The sequence below is a fragment of the Oreochromis niloticus genome, linkage group LG23 (assembly GCF_001858045.2).
Source record: "Oreochromis niloticus isolate F11D_XX linkage group LG23, O_niloticus_UMD_NMBU, whole genome shotgun sequence".
NCBI classification, from domain to species: Eukaryota; Metazoa; Chordata; class Actinopteri; order Cichliformes; family Cichlidae; genus Oreochromis; species Oreochromis niloticus.
The window spans coordinates 7,109,932-7,132,685 of record NC_031986.2 but is presented as its reverse complement, the minus strand read 5'-3'; the positions used below and the strand labels follow the sequence as shown (position 1 = coordinate 7,132,685).

Below are 22,754 nucleotides of genomic sequence, written 5' to 3'. Positions count from 1 at the left end.
ACTAAGCTAAACTGGCACCCTAGCAGCTCCACTTTTTGATTTTAGGATCCTTTTGTTTATTATTAAGGCCATAAATACATCAGCACTCTCTTACATTTTTGAACTTTTAACTATGCACACTCCTAGATCATTAAGGTCAACTGACTAGATGATTCTAGTTGTTCTGGTTGTTGAAACAAGGCCTTTTTCTTTAGTTGCACCTAAAATTTGGAACAGTCTTCCTCTTCAAAGTAGGACCTCATTAGCACTCGACATCTTTGAAACCCACTCGCAGACAGATCTTAACTCCCTTGTGTTTTTTTTTTCTGTATTGTCCTTACTTTACTTTACTTTATTTATATAGCACTCTTCACAGGATAAGAACCACAAAGTGCTTCACAATAATATAAAACAGATATACATAAAACAGCTAAATGAGTATTGCTACTTTATTGCTTTCACAATAAATAAACTGATTGGACTTGATTTTCCGAGCTGTGCAATTTGTGTGGTTACGTTCAAGCCTGCCGTTTTCACTGAAAGGCTTTCAACGCATTACTTTGAAAGTCTTAATCGCCGTACTTCCGGTTTTCACGCCGCGGACTTGCAGCGTGCCTGAACGCGCGCGCCCGCAGCCTGTGCGCACTTCTCAAATCTCAGATAGCGAGCTCGCGGCGCTGTCTGCCGCTGACCACACCTGACTTTATTATCACTCTGGTATCAAACTGCTTCTTTATCGGGATCTTCACTCGGACACTGATCTTCACTGGTTCCTTCCAGCATGTTTCCTCACAGGTAAGATGAGCCTCTCTTTCTCACCTGTTGCTTTACAAACACCTGCTTCTCTGAACTTAGACAAAGCTGAACATCTGTGGTAAGGGTCTGAATTTTGTATGTTTGGGGTTTTTTTTTATTTAATTTAATTTATTTTAGTGAGAATGTAAACCCCAATGAGCAAGTGCTTATATGTCCAGTAGGCTTGTGTTTGTGTATGTGGTCCAGTTGTGGGAATAAGGTGATCACACACCTGCTTATAGGATAAGAGACAAAAGGGATTGAGTAAAGGAGTGAGCGCACTTCCAAAAGTAGGCCACCGCACGCGGAATAATCTCTCCTCTGTTTTCGTCTTTATTTTTTCTGCTGACTGAAGTGAAAACACAAGAGCAAGAGAACTTCTCTCCGTTTTCAGTCAGTTTTAAGGTGAACATGTGGAAATTCAATGATTCACTGTGTTCATATCACAAAGGAAAGTACTCCTGCAGGACTGAAGCCTATACCCATGTGTAACATCATCAGGCAAAGCGCACAGGTGATGAACTGCTTGATTTATCCTCTAGGAATACACATTGGTACCAAAACTTTCCCAGAGAGCAGCATCCTGACGCCTCACTGTGATGCCTCAGGTTCCTGTCAGCACCGGAACTACTCATCCTTGACTTCCTGTCTACCCAGAATCCCCCTGAGGGCCGCCTACCTCTCCTCTGTCTCTCATTAAGGCTGTGAAGCAGATACAGATTGATGAAATGAGGAGTTGCATAAGTTTTACTTATGCAATAAGACATATTTCAAGGACATTTTGAGCCTGTGGATGGAAATAATAAACGTCCCTGGTGTTTTCAAAAGTGTAAAAAGATGTGTTTGATTCTTATTTTCTTCTTCTGCTCTTACTAGAGATTATTTTTAACTTCACAATACAGCATGCCCCTGAACAGCGGTACCAAACACTGCTCTGATTAAACATGAGTAATAATTTAATTTGTCAAAAATGAAATGAAATAGAATAAAATAAAATAAAATAAAAGCTTTTTCTGCTTGCAATGTATTTAAAAGATCTGCAGCTAAGCCTCAGCAAAAACCAGCAATACTGGTGAATTATGTGAATTGTTCAAAACTATGGAGGCCCAGAACAGCCAAAATATGTAAATGATGATTAATTTTAAACAGTTATTTCCCGTTAATGGCACCTAAAATAAAATATTTTAAAAAATGTATACAGAAATTTAAATTGATGTTTTCAGATGTATTTTTTATTATTTCCTTAATTTATTTACTTTTCCATTTAATTTGTTTTTACATGTATTTATTCCCTTTGTATTTCCCATTTTTTTGTTTGTTTGTTTGTTTTGGGGTTTTTTTGTCTCGTGCTTCATTTCTTTTCTGCTTGTGTATAAAGGTGATGTGGCTGCCATTCAAAGGGTATCGTGGGGTTTACATGTCATCTCATGTATACACATCTTACGCTCCACACTGGCAGCTGGGGAAGCGTGTTTTGAAAAGAGTAGGAGATTGAGGTTGTTGTTGATGACGTTAGCTTGACCACATGCATATTTTCTTAAAATTATTATTATAAACAAATCAGGTCAGCAGCTAAATAGGACATATCCAGGACAAGGAAATTGCAGACTTACAACAGCAACAGAAAAACAATCATCAGAATAGGAGGATAGTAGGGACAGTGTGCAAAGGAGACCATTCCCATTTTCATTCTCATTCCCAACAGGAACGTGTTGGTGCAAAGACCCACTGTGTGAGGATGCTTAACCATATTGCCTCACTGATCAACTAAAGGATGGGAGAAAATAAATGCTAATAGTATTTAAAACTAAGTAAAGCGCTATACAAATATAGGCCATTTACCATTTACCATAACAATACTTTCAGTAATAACTATAATCCTTGTCCTGCTATATGCTGGAATCATAAGTATACATATAGTGTTTTAACACCCAAATACCCACCTATAACAAGAAAAAAAACACGTGTGTACATTTATACATACACCAATGCTATAAGGTTCTACGGGGTGACCAAGCTTGGTGATCTGATAGTAAATACATTAGAGGATTACCTAGGCAACCATAACCTGGAACATCCAGTCTCCTTGGTGAAAGTCTTTTCCACCAGGGCGATATTTGAATTTGCTCCAATCATATTCCTATGCTAACAGCAGCTAAAATGACCATGTATAATGTGACCGGCGTGACTTATGAACACGCAAATAATTAACACTCTGTCTCTAACACGCTTTATATGCATGTTTGTGTGTGAGCCTCTTTTCGCTCACTGTTTTGTTCACCCTCATCGTTCGTGTCAGTACCATCTCCCGACCACAGTGGGCTGTTCTTTTCCAGTTAATAAAAAACTTAAAAGAAAATTAAAATATAAAAAAGCTGGCAACAGTCTGTTGAAATTATTGGAGCCAATAGCAGCTAAAGAGCTTGTTAAGTTTGGACGTGTTCTTTAAGTACAGATATAGACTGTTAATCCCACTAAAAGAAAAGATAGTGGAATAAGAACTGTGGATATAAATGATATGCCATCCCCTTACCCACACAGGGCAAGCAATACACAACATTCAGATTTATCATCAAGAATACCTACTAGATAAATACTTTTTTTTTCTTTCTGCAAGCCGCTGTGCAACCCACCTCGCCCTCCAGCTCCTCCTTTCATGCTGTGTCCAGCCTAATCAGTGCCACATCTGTTGTCTCTGGTGCTGGTTTTGTGCTGGGTCTTGCTGCTGCTCTTTCCCTTTCTGGGTTTGTGAGATGGTGCTTTGCCAGACTGAGAAAATCAGCTGGTCGTGATTGGCTCATTACAGATTTCCTGCCACTCTGTCAGTAGTATTAGAGGGTTTTTTTCCAGGGCAGCAGTTGGTGGTTTCAGGGGTTTCTAGACAGGAGGAACCCTGCTGTTAGACAGACTGTGTGTAATTACAATCCTCCAACTAGATCCTTGTGTGTGAGGAAGACACAGATAGAGGGGGTTATATGTGCTAAAACCTGTGGCCTCTGCACCAACTCTGCAATCAGAATGTGAAAACCGACTGCCTTTATCTGACTTTATCTACGTCAGACTTCAGACTTTATTTGAAGACTTTATCTACCTAACTTTGTCCTTCAGCTTCCTGTAACTTTCATGTTGACATAATTCAAACTATAATTTCACTAACAATCTAACCATCTTTGATGTATTTGCCACTTGCTTATTAATATTTCTATTCAATCTCAATAATTCAACCTCACAACTACAAATTAGCATATGCGTCTTCTCCTGCTCAGGTGCGGCATGCATAAGAGCATCACTTGCCTTATTACTGTCTTGGCCTCACCATAGCAACCCCTCCTTCTCCCACACACACACAGAGGTTCTTAAGCAGGCTTTTCATTCTATCCTTAGCCTCACCCCTCCTGTCTTCTCCTATCTCCTCAGTTCTCCTCTCTCCACCCCCACTCCCTTCCTCCCTCCTCTTGCCCATCTGCCATTTTACCCTGAGAGCTGGAGTGGAATCAGGGACTTTGCTGTATATGTACACGTATGACTCGGGGATCGCCACCATACACACTTTTGCACAAATACTGCAAACCAGTCTCCTGGTCTGACTAGATATCCACAAATTTCTCTTCAGCTTTTCCATACCTCTTTGGACCATGCTTCCTGAATATGTGAGTAGTGCAACTAATACATATGGCATGGAAAAAGTGGTTGTTAATTAGTGGTAGCAGTCATTCTTCTGTTCTTTTACGACAATGGTAAGCATCTTCAAATCATTTGAAAAAGATTCTAAACGTGCAAACAAAAATCTGCTATAATAATGCTTTCATGGGAAAATAATAGAGCTTCATCTAAAATGTTGAAAAGGCTTAAACCTACAATGCTGTTACCTGTTAATGGTTTGGTTCAGTGTAATGTGTTAAAGGCTAATATATGTGAGTCAGAGTTTTGTATTGGAAAGAAAAATCGGTGTGTTAGATATGAATGTGAGAACTTTAAGCTTTGTTTGTCATATATAAACTGGGACTGTTGGTGTTTTTCTAAAAAAAAAAAAAAGTTTTTAAGAAGTATTTGTAATTAATTAAGTCTAAAAGTAGACCTGAAGAAACTAGATGAGATTAACAGAAAGTGAAAATATTCCTTTATTCCATTTCTAAAATCTGACATATTGATTCCATTAAATCTTGAGTGGCAGTGAGAAAGAAGCAGAGGGTGATAATGAAACACTAACTGAATGTGTTTAAGTGTCTGTTAAGCTAACATTTGCTTGGATTAACTTGCCTCTTTGCTGGAAAAACTTGCTTAGTGCACATGGACGTCAGCATAGCTGTAAGCCTAAGACCTCCCTTTAGTCCCACAGCATAATCACTTTCCCACAGCTTCAGTGGTTGCTTTTAATGTTGCACATCAAAAGCAACTTTGTTGTCCATTTCAGAAAAAAGCCAGAATAAGTTATGTGAGATTGACTGAGTCAGTTTTAAGTGTAAAATAAATGTTACAGTGAGTTTTATTTGTGCTGTTCTACACTGAAACTTGTTTAACGTGTGCCTAAATGTTGGGTTAACTGTTCCCTCCATAGAATTTTAAATGATATGTTTAATGTAATGTTATTAGGAAAGACTGAGCTAAAGAGGCATTAAGAAGCAGTGTCAACACTGATTTAGCCTCATAAGACTTAAAAGCCTGCTAAGCCTATCGGAAGACATTACAGGAAACAATCAAGAGGCACATTGTGACCACATGTACTGAGTAGAAAAAGTGATATTTGTCTTGATGCTGAAGGATTTAAGGGTCGCCACAGCAGATCTTTCAACATACATGTGATATTAGCATGTGGTTTTATAACTTTATGTATTATATAAGCTAATATACGTATGTGACGATACAGACCTGAAACCCATCAAAACTCAAAACTAACAAGTAGTTATTTGTTGTGTTCATCTATGTTCATCCATGTATTGTAAAACTAGAGAAAAAAGCTAAATGAAATACTCAGCCTATGTTATGTAAGCTGATTGATGCTGCCTTTCCAGAAGCAGGGCAGAAACTTTTTATGTCTGTTCCAAACAGGATTTCTATACATGTCCTAGGCCACGCTAATAAAAATAGCTCCCTGTGCAAAGCTCTGCCTTTAGCATCCATGTAAATTTAGCATTTGTCTACAGTTTAGCTTGTTAATTTACATTAAAGTATGTGGCTAGTTTTTGTTGAACTTTGATATATTTGCAGGATTTGCAGTTCATATTCAAAATTCAAAATTGAAACTGATCAATGATCATCAATGATCATAAATGATTGGGGGGGGGGGGCGGCACTGCGCAGAATATTTTGAAGGAATCCAGGTAAATGTCTTTTTCTAGAAAATCATTACGAGTTTTGGTCTTTTTGCCTGTTTAAACAGCAGAAAACAACACATTCACCTCAGCAGGTAAAAAAGTGACATCTTATTATTAGAATTTAGTTGTAAATGATACAGGTTTTTCCCACCAATGTCAGCTAGTCCTTTCAGCGGATGTCCTGTCCTAAATCCCCCATTAAACATCCTGATTAAGACTTGTTCTTCTTGTGAGTGTGATTAGCACGGATGGGACCAGAAAAATAAACAGTAACCTGCAGAAAAAACAAACATGTTCTTATCTTTGTGTGTTTCCCAGGTGTATGTGAGACCACAGCATGCATTCGGTCCAGACAGGGCTGTGGAACCCCCGGCCCCCATTTAAACATGTCTTCCCCATCCCTGCCCCGCCCCCTTCCAACTCGCGCCCCGCTCACGTGACCTCAACCACCCCAGCCAAACGGATCACATTCTACAAAAGTGGTGACAGCCAGTTTGGGGGCGTCAGGATGGCCATCCACAAGCGCAGCTTCAAATGCTTTGATGCCCTGCTGGACGACCTTTCTCAAAAGGTTAGATGAACTATAGTAGAGACTTCTTTTGAAACTGAACGCTTAGATGCATGCATATAGGTCAGGGGTGTCAAACATTAGGCCTGGGGACCAGAACTGAAGAGTAAAAGACTCCAATATGACCCTTGGACAGCTTTGGAAAATGTGAAGTAGGATATAAATGTATAAATTTTAGACTTTTAACTGTATTTAAGCATTTCCTACTGATAAAGACCTCTCTCATGACCATCCATACTACACAAAAGTAATAGCACAGTGTAAAAAACAAATCGAAAACACAAGAACAGACATTTTCTGTCAATTAACAAAAACGTTATGCTTTATAATTACAGGACAGTCTGAGCAATGAACTACCACAACATTTTCTGTAATTTTATACATTTATCACATAGTTTCACTCATCTGGCCCACTAAGATATAAGTGGGCTGTATGTGGCTTTGACTTTCCTGATGCAGGTCTTTTCACCTCTTAGCATCCACGCTAATCAAAGGTTAGGGTTGGGTTTTGCTTTAGCCACATGATAAATAAGCAATTTTTCAGGAACTGTTTATTTCAAATTAAATCCCATATACTTTGTCATTACATGTTCCAAACAATTGAAAATCCTATAAAATGGGGTGGATATTTAACAAACCCTAGATGGGTCATCACTGACCTGGTGGATGTTAAGTGGTTAAAACGGCGCTTGTCCTGATCAGCAGTGCTTTATACAATGTAGGGAGAGCAATACATGGATACAAGATAGAGACAGATTAATAGTCACATTTGATATTTATGTACAATTTGTGCACAGGTGCCACTGCCATTTGGTGTGCGGACTGTGACCACCCCTCGTGGCACTCACACCATCAAACACCTGGAGCAGCTCCAGGATGGTGGCTGCTACCTCTGCTCTGACCGACGCCAGACAAAGCCAGTAAACATGGAGCTGGTCAACAAACACTCAGGCATCTGGTACCATCACAACCGGAGGCCCCAGAGGCCTGAAACGTCATCCGCAACACCACCTGGCCACTTGCATATGCCTTACAGACAGCGACGGATCTTGCTGGTGAAGAACAGCGAACCGGGGATGAGGAGGAGCGTGGTCCTGAGCAGAAGGACAGCCAGGAGCCTGAGAGCTTTTTTAGATGAGGTGTCCGAAGTGATGCAGTTTCATGTCCGCAAGATCTACACTGTAGAGGGACGCAGGGTAAAAAGTTCTATCTATTTGAATTTGCATAGTATAACTTTGCAAAGGTTGCTCATTTTAGTGAAAACTGTTGACTCTGGTGAATTTTTTCCAGATTGACAGCGTTCAAAGCCTGATGACTTGTCCAGGTGTGCTGGTGTGTGTTGGCCGGGAAGCCTTCAGCCCCTTGCTGATAAACTTTATTAGGAAAAGTTCAGAAGAGAAACTCCCTGGTCTGGGTCCCCGGACTCCTGGAAATGGGGCACGATCCCCTGCTACTCAAGGAGTAAGGTCCCCACCTCATGGAGCTCAATCCAGAGCCAGTGAGTACAGCGAAGGACATGAAAGCAAGAAAAATGGTGAGTTTTTTAGACAACTGGGCAAGTTAACAACAGACATAGAAGTTTTAAAAGGTACAAGAAAAAGAGGGAATAAATATTGTTAAATATTGTACTTTTCTCTTTTCTTTCAGTTAACTTTGGTCTGGAAACCAAAAAGAGCATCATTCACCCTCGTTCTGATTCCTCAAACCGCTCAGCACGTTTCTCTTTTTCCTCTGAAAAGTCATATGGCAATGGTGTCACCGCATGCCCCCAGGGAAAGCCAGCCATTATGAATGATGACATTGAAAAACGTGTTCTGGTAAATAAAGATGGCAGCCTCTCGGTGGAGATGAGGGTGCGTTTTCACCTCCAGAATGACGAGACCCTTCAGTGGTCCACTCAAATTAAAAAGTCTCCATCTCTGAGCAATGAATGTTGCCCTCTAAGTCAGGCTCAGCCTCATTATCTCCAGCAGGGCCAGTCAGAAAGTTGTTCTGACCCTGATTCAACATCCTTTGATCAGGACGGGGTGGACTATTCCAGCCAGCCGCTGCAGTGCGAGTTGGAAGGGAACCGCTGCCCGTGTTGCCACCAGAGGCATGAACAGCAGTACGACTTATGGGAAAACCCTGCACACAGCCATAAATCAGCTCCTGTTCCACCCCCACATGCACCCAGCCACACCCACAGTATGATGAGACATACGCACTCTTCTAGCTCTTCCTCATCGTGCAATTCAAGAAGGGTGATGCGCTGCAGAGCACGGCTCTCCAGCTGTGGGGGTGGCTCGGGTTCAGAGCAGAGCCAACTGGTCCAAGAGGAAATGTGTGTAACCGAGCAGGTTGAGCACAGATTAGAGGTAGAGCAGGATGGAGACACCCATATTGAGGTACACAAGGTGAGCCGGTGTTGCAGTCGAAGTGAAGTGGTTGTCTCGGACAGTAACCTTCAACCGCTCAGCAGAAAGTCAGCTGAGGACGAAGAAGATCGCCCGCCGTCAGCAGTCAGCAGCTCCTCACATGTCCTTCGGTCATTGAAAGAGGATGAAGATGATGAGGACGATGATCTGCCACCAAGCATCTCGCGGTGTTGCCATAGCAATGAACCGTCCCCAACCCCTGAAACTCAACTGCACGAAAAGCCAACAAACGACGTCTCAGCCAATTCTTTCCACTCTACCAAACACAAGGAGCAGGAAGAGCTAGGAAGCAGGGCGGCGTCGGCAGCCTCTTCCTGTCTCTGTGGAGAAGCTGCCGTATGCTCAGCTGGCCCAGATGAGGTAGATCAAGTCCCTTGCAACACATCTAAAATAAGCGTAACCAGGATGCCAGAATCAGAGGAAGGAGGGGCCTGTGATGATGATGAAGGGATAAAGAGGGCTGTAAGTGGCTTGTCAGGTCACACAGGACTCTCAGCAAGCTCTCAAAAGTCAGCGACATCCAGCGTGTGTCCAAATTGCGGGGGCTGCAAACGCAAGGTCGATTCTGTTTCCGGTGGCAGGGAATCACAGAGAACCAATCGTTCCAACCAAGCCTCCCCCCTTCCTAACAGTGATGATGCTGCCTCAGATGTTTCTACCCAATCCAACAAAACCAACCTTACCAATAATGGACGCCTCTCTGCCACATCAAATATCTTGGAGGGCAAAGTATCCAGTGCCATGTCTAGAACATCCAGTCCTCAGGCAACACAAAAAGAGAAAGAAAGGGCTCCCAGTGCTACTTCAGCTACAAGCCACAGGTCCAATAGATCACACAACTCTGGCTGTAAGGGCAGCACTGATATTAGTGCAAAAAAAGAGGACGAGAGAAGCTTCAGCGTAGTGTCAAATCAGTCTGCAAAGTCCAGCAAGTCTGAACACACAAGTGAAGCTCCTGACATCAGTTCAAAGGAGACAGCAGTGGGCGAGAACACTGTAGAAAGAGCAGTCAGCTCCTTGTCAGCCAAATCTTGTGTTTCAGCTAAGACTGATGCATCAGTCAAGTCTCGTAACTCCACCTGTCAGTCAGGAGCTAAAGGCACATCCCAAAGTGACAATCCAGCTGTAGAAGAGCATGACCCAAACAACAGAGCTCCCAGTAGCCTCTCTGTGAAGTCAAAGGTTTCTGCAAAGGCTGGAAAGGCTGAAAGACCTGATAGTGCTAGATCAACAAACTCAAATATTTCTGTAAAGTCCAGCATATCTCAGAGGTCGACTTGCAGTAACTGTGCAAAAGTGACAGGAGTTGAAGCTACCATAGAGGTAACTGGAAAAGGAACAGAAACAGAGGTAGAGGAAAGACCAACAAGTGCAATGTCATCAAAGTCCAACCTGTCTGCCAAGTCTATTAAATCCCATAAGTCCACTAAAGCCTCAGAGGCTGGGGGAGAGGGAGAAGAAAGAGCGCCAAGTCAAATGTCTGGCACGTCAGTTAAATCGGACAAGTCTGCTAAGTCTACAAAGTCATTCAGGTCTAAATGTGATGGCAATGAAATGGTGACATGTTCAAGCTCAAAGACAGCAGATGAAGCTGAAGAAAAAAAGAACAAACTTAAACTGGTAAATAACGAGAGGGCACCCAGTGCAGAGTCCTCCAAATCTCATGAATCTGACAGTAATCAAAACACAGAATCAGACTCCGAAATAGTACACAAAACAGAAAAAGCTGAGAAGCGAGCTGCTAGTATTTTATCCCATAAATCAGCTTCCTCTGCAAAGTCTCACAGTACAAAGATAGAGGGAGATGACATGGTGGACAGAGCCCCTAGTGCCAAGTCCTCCAAGTCCCAGAAGTCAAATCACACAACTGCATCTCCAGTTCCAAGTGAAGCTAAAGAAAATCAGGAGAGGGTGGAAAGTGTCATGTCTGCCAAGTCAAAATCTTCAGTAAGGTCCAACATTTCACATAAATCAAATTCAAGTGCAAATGTTGTCACCATTAAAACGCCTACAGTTGATGACGAGGAAAATGTGACGAATGAGAGAGCACCAAGTGCTGCATCAGGAAGATCAAATGTTTCATCTACAGTATCTCAAAAGTCAAATTGTAATGGAAAAACGCATATTGCTATTATTGAAACAGCGGATGGAGACAAAGAGGTAACAAATGAGAGTGCACCAAAAATTAAATCTAATGTCCAAACGCTCTCACCTAAGCGAACACGTTCGCCACGGATGCGCTCTCCCGACGCTTCAGCTGCATCCACCAAGTCTCCTGTGCAGCAGTTGTTGAATGGCTCTGATGCTGGAGACACAAGAGGGCCCAGTGTCTTGTCAGTTCACTCCGCGAGCTCTGCTAAATCTGGCAAATCCAGATGCTGCTGTGGAGCCGCTTCAGAGTTTGATGAGGCAAAGACAGAAAAGGAGAACAAGGATAAAGAGGTGAAGCTCGAGGTGAAAAGTGAGAATGCTTCTGAGCGAGCAGCCAGCGCCCTGTCATCAGGAGGCACAGACCATCCTTTGAGTCAGAACTCAACAGAATCGGTCTCTCTTGGGTTACCTGAAGAAACATCTGACTCAGACAGTGGGAAGTCTAGCGTCTGTGTTCACAGAAGTGCTGAGAGCAATGACGAGGGCCGGGCAAAGACATCAACTCCCAGTCTCCCCAAAAGCCCAGAGGTTTCCACCATGAAGGAGGACGTGGAGATAACGGGGTCCACCGTTTCTCAAAAATCCAACAGTACTGGCAGGAAGAGTGGTTCAGCAGTGGATATCCCAACTATTGAAACTCCAGGTGAAGAAAATGGAGTGCAAAAGACAGAAAAAGCAGCAAGTACAATTTCAGTCAGAAGCAGCAGGTCTAACAAGTCTTCTTGCAACTGTAAGTCTAAAGAAAAACATGCTAATGCTAGCTCAACCAAAGTTGGAAATGGCAGTGAAACAGAAATTATGACGTCTGCTCCAGTGACAAATGGTAGCAACGACAGGAACTCATCTGCAATGTCATCAGCAGGTGCGAAAGTCCAGATTAAATCCTCTGCAAACACAACAGCAAAAACAGTTCCTGGAAACTCAGAAAATAATGGCACAGAAAATCAAGAAAACACTAGAGCAGCTAGTGAGGCCAAACAGAAAGAAGACACTGCATACAATAAAGTAATCTCCTCCCAAAGTCCCTGTTGCCTCAGGGCTGAGTCGGCAGCTTTAGCTTCAGATCAGAGTAAAGAAAAAGATCAGGTCGAATGGAAGTCCAAATTTAGCACAGGGAGCGATTGTGGTAGTGTCAAAATGGCCAGCTCTCTGAAGAAAGGAACCCCTATCAAGTCCTCAAGCCCCTGTCCCTTACACAGCAAAGTACAGACGTGCAGTGAAAGCACTTTGTCTCAATCTCTGTCTGCTGCTGACTTGCTAAAGGAAACAATGGCTGCAGCACGCCCATGCAGCCGACAATCTAAAGCCAGTAAGTCCAGTGACACGTCCAAGAGCAAGAAAAGTGGAATGTGTCCAAGAAGCAGCAATCAGAAGGATAAAAGAGAGGAACTGACACCTGCCTGTTTGCCCAACACGTCTCCCAGTGAGGTTGTTAGTGACTGGCTGCGAAGTATTCCTGCTAACAGCAGCATGCTAGCACTTGGCGATGAGTTTAATGAGGAAGAGCTGAGGCCAAAGGAAATGGAAGAGATACCTGGAGGAGAGTTAGCACAGGAGAGTCCTGAAGGTCAGAAGTTAGAAGTGGAGGAAAAAGGTGACCCTGAAGAGGATGAAGAGAAAGAAGATGAAGCCAACTGTGAGCTAGCACAGGAGGAGAAGGGCTCAGATCCAACTTCAGGAGATGCAGAGGGGACTTCTGGTCGCCCTAGTGCTCTACTATTACAAAGTGAGGCTCTGCCTAGAAGCTGGCAGTCTTCTGCAGCTGTGATGAAAGTTCTTCTAAGTTCTTCTCTGGGTCGATGTAGGAGTATGCCCGAGGTAAGCCAGTTACTTTTTTGTGACAGAAAACATATTCTGCTAAACAGAGCTATAGATATAAAGCTGCATCACCAGAGGCATCCGGCATAGAACTGCCAAGTTTGTGGCGATCACTTGTGAGGAAGGGAGCAACCGAAAGTACTTGACTTGCTAGTAAATGAACCATGTTCATGATCCATACATAATTAACATGCAAATTTTCAAATTTAGAAGTTATTCGTTTTGGGTTAGATATGCCAAATATGTGAAAATGACATGAAAAGAGGTGGATGTTAACATAAACTACCTTCAGTCCTAAACAGGCAACCAGTGCCCCCGCAGATCTTAGATCTTAAATGCAGATCTTAAAATTCTGCTCAGTTAATTTCAGGATTTTGAAATTCCTTTTTAACCAGTTGTAATTGTTTTAATTTGACTATAATTCCTGGACTGAACATACTCTACAATCTCTGAATGTTTTCTTTTTGATCTTAGGTATCTCCGGTTTATGGACGCCGACTAAGCACATCAGCCAGGGGTCTTTTGGACTGTTTGGCCCAGCTCCAGCTCATTGAGCCTGCATTGGGCCCTGGCTGTGATGTACAGAAGGGTCGCAGCCAGCAGTATGAGGATATCATGGCCATCCTTCATTCCCTCTGGCTCACAGAGCCTGGGAACCTCCAAGCCAAGGAGGCAAAGGAGAACAAGAACAGCAGACCAGAGCAGGTGACACCACCAAGGTCCTCATCTGGGGTGGGTATGAGCAGTGGCTCTGCAGGTTCAGGGAAGGAAAATGGCAATCAAGGAGGAGATGAGACACCTCTAAAAGAGAGAGAATCTCTACATGCACACGAGGTAGCAGAGAACATTGTAGAAGAGGAGGAAGAGGGAAATGCAATGGCAGGAGACACAGAAATTGAGACAGAACACAAGGAAACATTCACAGATCAAGCTAAGGCAGACACAGCAGAGGAACCAGTGCAAAGTGAAGAAGCTCCTCAAAAAAGCGAAAGCTCAAAACCCTCAGAGTCATCAGACAAGACCTCTGCCAAAGACGGTTCCAAATCTCCCACCGATAATGAGCGCGAGACATTGGAAGACTCTAGTACAGGCACACCCCCAACTGTTCTTCGAGCACCTTTGGCCAAAAGACCATCCCAAGACCCTGACCCAGTGTGGGTACTTCACCTTCTGAAGAAGCTTGAAAAACAGTTTATGGACCACTACATTAATGCAATGGCAGAGTTCAAAGTTCGATGGGAGCTGGATGACAGTCTCATCCTGGACACCATGATCTGCGAGCTGAGGGATGAGGTGAGCCGACGCATCCAGAGCAGTATTGAACGTGAAATGAGGAAGATTCAGGGTCGAGCGGGGAGAGGTGGTAGGTCACCTCGGCCGCCACAAGGAACACATCTCTCCAGAGAGTCCACCACAACAGAGAAGAGACGTCAGATGTTGAAGGTAAATCTACCACAAACTGTCTTCATAGTAGAAGATACCGCTTGAATGACATACATAGTTGGGATTTAATTTTTTTTGTTTGTTTGTCTTTTTAGATTATGAAGAAACAGTCAGTGAAGACCGGCGATTCCCTCAGCGACGGAGAGATGACGGGGGAGTTCAGCGACCAGCGAAGTGACGACGAATACTGTCCATGTGAAGCTTGTGTTCGCAAGAAAATGGCTGCACGGCCTTTCAAAACGAACCCGCTAGCGGCTGAAGCACCGGTGATGAAGGACTTTGACCTACTTAAGATACTTCAGCTGAAGAAAAGCCCAGCCCCTGCAACCGTGCCACAGCCTGCGGCAGTGGAAGACGAAAGCCAGGCGGCTGTAGATGACGATGGGAGGAATTTAGACGTAGTCCAGGAGGAAGAGGAAGACGATGAAACCAAAGAGGACATCAGAGCGGTTGTTGTTTTAGAGGAGACGATTGCAGAGGAAGATGAAGAGGCTGAAAAAGGAAACAACGATGGTAAAGCAAGGGAAGAAGAGGAGACAGGAGATGAACAAGAGGGAAATGAGGAAAGTAGTGCAAGCAAAGAGGAGCAGGAAGAAGAAGGAACAACTGGCGAAGAAGTGAGAGAAGATGAGACATCAGAAACTGGAGAGGAGGATGAAGAACGTCAGTGTAAGTGTGCCAGAAACGAGGAAGAGAGTGATCAAGAGGAGGAGGAAGAGGAGCAAACAGGAGAGGATGAAGAAGAGACGGGAGAAGATGAAACAGAGGAAAATGAGGGAGACACAGGAAGTGGCGAAGAAGAGGAGACAAGTGACCAAGACACAGTAAAAGAGGCGTCAGTGGGCAAAGGCGAAACCCCAGAAAATGAAGAGAGTGATGAGAGAGTAGACGATAAAGAAAAAACCACCGATGGTGAAAGTGAGGAAGAGGAGGATAGTGCAGCAGAAACTACAGAAAATGAAAAGTCGACGTTGTCAAAGGAGGTTGCAGAGAGGGACATCAGCGCGTCAGCAGAGGGTGAAGATGACGAGGAAGACGGCACAGGAGAGGGTGAATCGAGTGAGGAACAGGAAGGGGAGGCATCTGAAGAGGAAAGAACCTCGCCACAGGTAAATGTGAACCATGTTTTTACTGAAGTTTATTCAGTAATTATTGTGTATAACACAAAGGCTTGCATTGTTTTCTTTTTTTCTTTTAAAGGATCCAACAGTCACTTTCATGTTAGTAAAAAAACACTGCACTCATGGAAGTTTAACCACAAAGATGTCAGATAGGCCAACAAACATGATCAGACTGACTCTCCAGACTCTCCCCTTTAGTGCTGTGCAGTACCGCAAATTATTGTATCAATCCAATACAAGTAAATACAGGGTCAGTGATACTTTTAACCTTTTAAACAAAACACACCTTTCAGCCTCTCGTGTATTTTGAAACTAGGTTTTTTAGAGACTTGGAATGTAAATCTGCCTGTTTCAGGGCTACATACTGAACTTGGAAGTATCATATCGTGCTAGTGTCAATCTAATGCCAATACCAGCATTGGCATCGAAGCTTAGATATCAGTAATTAGATGGATCCGCCCACCTCTGCTTGCCTTACATGATGTAGTGAGGCAAACACCCAGGTTTTAGTATTTATTAATATATATATATGACATATATCACAGCATAATTTTTAATTGCATCTATCCAGTCTACATTTTCACAAGTTAGGAATATATTTATGCTATAGGTGATGCTAATAAAATTATTACACACCAGTTCCCCCACATTAAATGTTCTTTAAAATTTAAACTCAAGTAATAACAGTTTCTGTGGCATTATTGTCTTGCACTCTATTTTAAAACACCACTGAGTCCCTGAACAACAAACTGCGCTGTCCCTTAAAGAGGAATCTGACCTACTGCATCCTCACCACTAATTCTAAGCCTGTGGGAAAAGATAATCTCGCCATCCAATTAGAGAGCCTGAACAAATCTGTTTTGTTTGGCACCAACATGAAGCTTCCGCTGATGGACGTATGCTGCTTTTGCCAGTTTCAGAAAAAGCTTCCAACATGTTAAAATACTTTTAAACTGTGTATTTTTGCCTCCATCGGAAGCTGAAACCAGTTAAGGATCAGTTTGGTGATATTATTTATTGGTGGTACTATGTAACCATCTTGTAGATGGCACTCTAATGCCCAATTCATCTAATTAAAACTGCTCAGAGATCATTTATTGTTATCTCATTTAACCCTACAGGGGCAGGACGCGATTCCAGCTGCCTGCATGACCGAGGGAGAGGAGGCAGACGCAGAAGACTCGGACATAGACAGCAAACGTTCAAGCGACACCACTGCTGACAAATCGGGATCAGAGGAGAAGGAAGAGAGTGGAGAAGACAAAGATGAGGAGGAAGATGCTGTTAAAGAGTTCAAGCCAGAGGAAGAGGATAAGGTGAATGGAAGCAAAAGAGAGGATGGTGCTCTTCTGCATCAGTTCACCAGAACCTCAGTGGAGTCCCAGCCGGGCTCGTTGGAGGACATCGACACTGAGTCCCCACAAAATCCTGTGGACTCCATAGAAGTGCCCAAAACGGCTGACAGCACATCCACAGGTGGTAGCAAGGGCCAGAGAAGGAGCCGGTCACCAGCCAGGGTCAAGCAACTCAAACCGAAAGAGGGTTAAGACGAACTGGACAGCTTTTAATTCATGGATACACCTCAGGATGCTTTCAAAGACTATTGGCCAGGTGAATCCCCAACTTAGTGACATAGTTATAAAAACATCATTTGCTCTTTCTGGGACTACACTGGATCAACATGGGCATTTTTTATAGGTTTAAAGACTCCCTTAAAAACTTGAAGCACTTTATTAATCCAGATCTTGTTTAGGAGGAACAAAACTGATTTATGCTACAAAAGCAAAATGAAACTTGAAATCAGTCTATCGTACATTAATTGTGTTTATAATGGATCTGTGTATATTTTTGAAGTTAACTGTATGTAAGAAGGCATATGAGAATATATTTTTGAAAAACTAACACTCGGTATCTATGGGTGAATTATCAGTTTTGTGCTCAGTGGACAGATTTATTGCTGTATTGAATGGAATAGCCTTTTATATTTACTACACGTTAGCTCAGCCGTGGCACTTTTATTTACTTGGGTTATCGGTTCAGTTCTGTGAATATTTCTTGGAGCTGTATCATTGAGTCAGTGCTGGATTCTCAGGGTTTTGGTCACCCAGCTTGCTTTGATTTTTTATCCTCAAAAACCTTCTAGAAGTAACCCTTGAAGATCTTCTATGAACTGTGGGTTTTTTGTCATATTTCAACCTGCTTATGAAACAAAATGATTGGGTGTGCATCAGAAGTTAGTGAGGGTGGTGTCTGCCGCTGCAGCTACGAAAACCCCAAAACTATTCACTCTACTGTTCTTCAAACCATGTCTTCATCATATATATATATATATATATATATATTTAGTTGTCAAAATTTGTCATTAAGTGTACAAAGGAAGTCATAAAATGTCATCTTCATGGAGATTTAAAAAAGGTAATCTCCTAGCTTACCTATTATCTAACTACTTGTTTAACTCTTTAACCTGTTAAGTCAATATTTTAAACCTATACAAGTCTGTAATGTGATTTACATTAGATTCTTTTTTTGAAAAATAGGCTTGTTTGCTTTCTTGCTGAGCTAGTGTGAAGACTTCTCAGCACTATCAAGCGTACACATTTACAAAGCTAGAATTAGCTTAGCTTAGCTAATTAGTGACCTTTAGAGTTGCTAGTAAACTAATGTCATTTTTATTGTCCTCTAAACAAAGCTAGCTCACAGTTTACTTTTTCTTCCAGTGTTAAGTTAACCCTTAGTAGAACCTCTGGCCGATTTTCGGCCATTTCGTTTTTTAATTCCACGCCATTTTCACTGTGTTTAATGGAATATAGCCAAATTTTCAAAAATGTATTTTTTTTTCATTTTATTTTAAACAAAGCTCATTAACTTCCGAGTCTTTATTCATTTAACATTTAGCTTGCATATATAAAAGTTTTCTCAGCAAGAAAGTGAACAGCTGTATTTTCCAAAATGTCAAAATATTCTATTTGAAGGTACCTTAAAATAATACATACTGTACTTTAATAACAATGTATTATCTTTGAATTCTTGACAGTAAGAATGTGTTTTAACCGTGCTGTACCTCACTGTATTTATGTAGTCCTATTACTGTGATCATACTGTAAATGCTTTTTGTCCCATGAGCAACAGTGTGCAGCGTGTAGCTGCAGGAAATTTTAGGAGACGACAGCCTGAATTTAAGGTTGATGTAAACCTTTCTCTGCTGCTTTGGTAAAGGATTCTCCTTAAGTGTGTGTTACATGCTGTAGATACTGGCGGAGTTTGCATAACCAGCCATGTGGAACAACAGCGTGAAACGTGTTACTGATGCCTTATTGTATCCACGGTTACACAGAGGATGATCGACACAAACAGAGGAAGAGATCACTTAAGTTAGTGGCTCTCCATTCGACTCACAACGCCTGTTAAACAAGCTGGAATGAGTCGAAGCTGCTGTTAAAGGCTTCAGGCTTACTCTTCAACTGTATTTTAGAGCAGGCACACTCTGCACACAGTCAGTGTGTGCTCAGGACAGTGAGAATGAGGCACTTATCTCTTACTGCTTAGTTTGACAAAAGCCTCCTATTTGTGGTACCAAGAAGGTGTGTGTGCCTATGCTGTTATTGGTCTGTCCGTCTGTCCACTAATCTTAAGCATCACTAAGTGACATCATGTATTTAGAGCAAATGATTATATGAATGTAATGATACTGACAGAAATAAAATAAATTCACTGAATGGTAATTCTCAAAATGTTTTATAATAATCTGGACACATTTCAGTAACTCGGCAGTGTTTGATGGAGCTGAAACTCCAAGTCAGTTATGCAAGCATGTATCGTGGAAGTACGTCTATTAGTCAGATGAAATAAAACTAAAGCTCTTTGGTCATAGAGACACCGATTATGTTTAAAGAAAGATGGGAGAGGTTTTTTTTCTTTAGTCTTTAGTTTCTCCTACATCATGAAGCGCCAATGCCAGCTATTGATTTCCATCGTTGGCGATCAGTGGCTATTGCTTCGGCTTCATCAAAGTTAACGCTGGCATGCTCCAGATCGTCTATTATGGTCCGGCACCAGGTGGTGTTAGGACCTCCTCTTTTGCGTTTCCCTCTACGTGGAAACCATGTCATGGCGACTTTGGGTGGCCAGTGAAGGAGTAGGCAAAGGAAGTGTCCTGCAAACCGAAATCAACATTGAGCAACAATATCGGCTAGGGGAAGAATGCCTGCTCTTTGCAGCACCTCTTTGTTCATTATCCGGTCCCAGTATAAGAATTTTCAATATTCGCCGGAGGCCACATTGTTGGAGCACGTTCAGCTGACGGATTGTTGCATTTGTTGATTGCCATGTCTCGCTAACCTAGAGGGCGGTTGGAGTGACGATGGAGTTGAACAGATGAATCTTGATCGGCGTGTTCAGTAAAGTCGAGTTCCAGATAGGCTGTAACTGTCAGGGAACTCCAGACGCCATGCCAATCCTGGAGCAGACATCTCGATCGGAGACACCGTCGTTTGAGATAATGCTGCCCAGGTAGGAAAATTTTTAACTTCTTTAACTTGTTGCTGTCTGATCATGACTGGTAATCAAATGCAAGTATAACCCACACGAAGTATCTAGCTTCTTGGCGCTTATTCATAGTCCAGTCCTCGCTGCCTCTCGTAAGTTCTTGTTGAGTGGAGCCCAGGAGTGCGAAGTCCACATCGACAAGCTTCTGTGCTTCTCTCCAGAAAATACCAGCATTCATTTGATCAACCAATCGCCACGTGTCCAGCAGGCACTTAGTAGTTTCGTGCTGTACAACCCAATAACACCACAATGCCCACAGTGAAACACAGTGGTGAGAGTATTATGATGTTGGGATCCTTCAGTGTGTCCGGAACTGGGAATCTTGTCAAGGTGGAAGGAATCATGAAGGAGAAAGGATATGTGAAGATTTTTAAAAAAAACCTCTAGCAGTCAGCAGCAAAACTATGTATGGGTCATCACTTTTTTTCCCCAACATGACCATAACCCAAAACATATGTTGCTTCTGGTGAAGAACAGTGTATCTAACATGCCTGTTTTGGTGTGTTAACCTCGTTCCAGGATCAACAATCATGACCAATCATGTTGTCATAGCTTTGCAATGTGGGTAAAAAAAGAAGAAAAACACCCTTCTTTATATAAAACTTTCCTGTCAGACAAATGGTAAGAATTTGAAGTTTTTTCTTTATTAATTTTATTGATATAATAAATATATTATCAAGTTTGGTTTCCTCTTAGCCAAATTTAGGTTACTAAAGTTGGTTTGCTAATGATACTTTTTAATAGCATTAGCTAACTTCTTGACTAAAGATAGTTGAATGCTCAGACATACTGGTTAGTTGCGATGTTGATCCGGGACTATCGTTATTATGATGTTGGAACAACGCCAACACGGAGATATCAGATCTTGCGGTGAAGAACTGCCCCCAGAAGACCTATGAATGTGACTGACTGGCCAGCACAAGGCCCTGACATGTTTAATAATTCTGTCCTCATCTGTAAATGAGTGTTAAAAGCAATGAAATGTCAGTTCCTCTAATGGCCACTTGAAGCTTGCTCCAAAAGTGAGTTATACCCACAGACCCCCATGTTAAAATGCCCAGCTTTAGAGTATTGAAATGCAAACTTACATTAATAAGTCCATGGTTACATGGTGATTAGCTTAGGTTAGCATGGCATCTAACCAGAAAGAAACAGCTAGCATGGCTAAACGCCTATAAACTCAAAAGCTACAGCTGAAAGGAACTCCCACTAGTAGCCCTTTAGAGACAATTAGACACTTTGATTGTGTAACAAATTTGTTTCTGTGTATAGATCAAAACAAAAGAAATGAGAGAGAACAAGATGTTTCCTTCTACTTTCAGGTTTTCCCATATAGAAAAGAAATAGAAAAAACTTATAAAAGACTTGCATAAGATGTGGCCTACTTCATATAGTGAATCATAAGGCTTATATGATTTAATCATGAAAGTGGCCACTTTCTCATTACTTTCATATATTGTTTTAGTAAGTATCCAAAACATACAAGTTTCATTTGTATAATTTTTCAAGGGATCTTATATCTGTTTTCACTCTTGTATGGTTTTCATACAAGTTTCACACAAGACAGATACAAACTTTAAAGATTTATATATATCTTTTCCATATGGATTTAAGCTAAGCTAATCACTTCCCGGCTTTAGTCTTACACATAATAGAGTGCAAAGATCTTAACATCATGCTACAAAATCAAACAGTCAGCAGTTTAAGTAATAAATGGTTTATGAAGTAAAATCACAGTGATTTTATAGGTGGCAAACAGAAATGCTGAGAGTTGTGTCCTAATGCTTTCTGATCCAGACCTGATGTGCACTTCATCTTCTTGGGACTGCCTTCTCTCTGGGCTTCCACGCTGTGTTTGGCTCTCCTCCAGTGGAGTTCCAAAGCTGTTCAACCTCTCTCTCAAGATACTCACACATACATCACACTAATCCCCTACCTGTGAGTGAGTTGAGCAAAAGAGGGATTGAGGTTGACTTACATCACACGGACAGATCCTGCTGAGCCTTTAAACTCCAGAAAACGGTTACAGAACATGGAGTGTCAGGCTTTCTAACATATTTTAATGAATTTGAGTCAAAAAGGCTGAAACTTTCATTAGCTTTTTATTTATTTACTTATTTTATTTCAATCATATTAAATTAGAATAGAAGTATGTTCATTTAGGAGTGAGATAAAAGTGCTCAAATAGCATCTGTGTGCTTTGTATGTAAGATTTTAGCTTAACGGCCTCAGTTCCCACATCCACTGAGCCACAGCTTCCCTAACAATTGGCTGCTGCTTCAAATGTGACTCCGCCTCCATGAGTGACCAACTGGTAAGTAAAATGACCAAAGCCAGAGGGACCACCTAAAAAGAGGGAGACAACATGATACAGCCGTTTAGTTCCTCTCTCTTCAGTCATTCAGCTCTTTATGTGATGACCCAATCCATACCAGAAACCAGATTTTTTCAATCATGTGGGTCATTCTACATAAAGTCATTTACTCAGTTTAATTCACTTTTATTTATATACTGCTAAATCACAACAACAATATAAAGCGCTTTATATTATCAGTTAAATACCCTACAATAACACAGAGAAAACAACAACAGTCAGACAAAA

The 22,754-nt window shown here is 41.9% G+C and overlaps 2 protein-coding genes across 8 annotated transcripts in view; one reads left to right on the top strand and one right to left on the bottom strand.

Annotated features, from left to right (window-relative positions):
• The first annotated feature begins 569 nt into the window (after positions 1-569).
• rp1l1a (rp1 like 1a) lies at positions 570-18,335 on the top strand. 2 transcript variants are annotated; one of them, XM_019352260.2, is made up of 8 exons: positions 570-774; positions 6,408-6,660; positions 7,455-7,853; positions 7,948-8,191; positions 8,305-13,043; positions 13,518-14,486; positions 14,582-15,595; positions 16,729-18,335. In XM_019352260.2, exons 2-8 carry the CDS (start codon positions 6,427-6,429, stop codon positions 17,152-17,154), a joined length of 8,025 nt encoding a protein of 2,674 aa, XP_019207805.1. In that variant the 5' UTR covers positions 570-774; positions 6,408-6,426; the 3' UTR covers positions 17,155-18,335. The 2 variants fall into 2 exon arrangements, with proteins under 2 accessions (XP_019207805.1, XP_025758877.1); XM_025903092.1 differs by lacking the exon at positions 570-774 and adding an exon at positions 4,212-4,424.
• Positions 18,336-22,235: 3,900 nt separating this feature from the next.
• gckr (glucokinase (hexokinase 4) regulator) overlaps positions 22,236-22,754 on the bottom strand; it is a 36,930-nt gene continuing 36,411 nt past the window's right edge. For all 6 annotated transcript variants that reach the window (XM_025903095.1, XM_025903093.1, XM_025903094.1 and 3 more), the window contains one exon: positions 22,236-22,498. In XM_025903095.1, coding sequence (XP_025758880.1) covers positions 22,367-22,498 — 132 coding nt within the window. In that variant the 3' untranslated portion in view covers positions 22,236-22,366. The remainder of the gene's footprint in view (positions 22,499-22,754) is intronic.

What these genes read in the sequence shown, in the direction of transcription:
- rp1l1a (XM_019352260.2), top strand. Translation starts at nt 6,427, where the DNA reads ATGCATTCGGTCCAGACAGGGCTGTGGAACCCCCGGCCCCCATTTAAA. An exon ending in TGGACGACCTTTCTCAAAAG is followed by an intron (nt 6,661 to 7,454) that starts GTTAGATGAACT and finishes ATTTGTGCACAG; the next exon opens with GTGCCACTGCCATTTGGTGT. An exon ending in ACATGAAAGCAAGAAAAATG is followed by an intron (nt 8,192 to 8,304) that starts GTGAGTTTTTTA and finishes CTTTTCTTTCAG; the next exon opens with TTAACTTTGGTCTGGAAACC.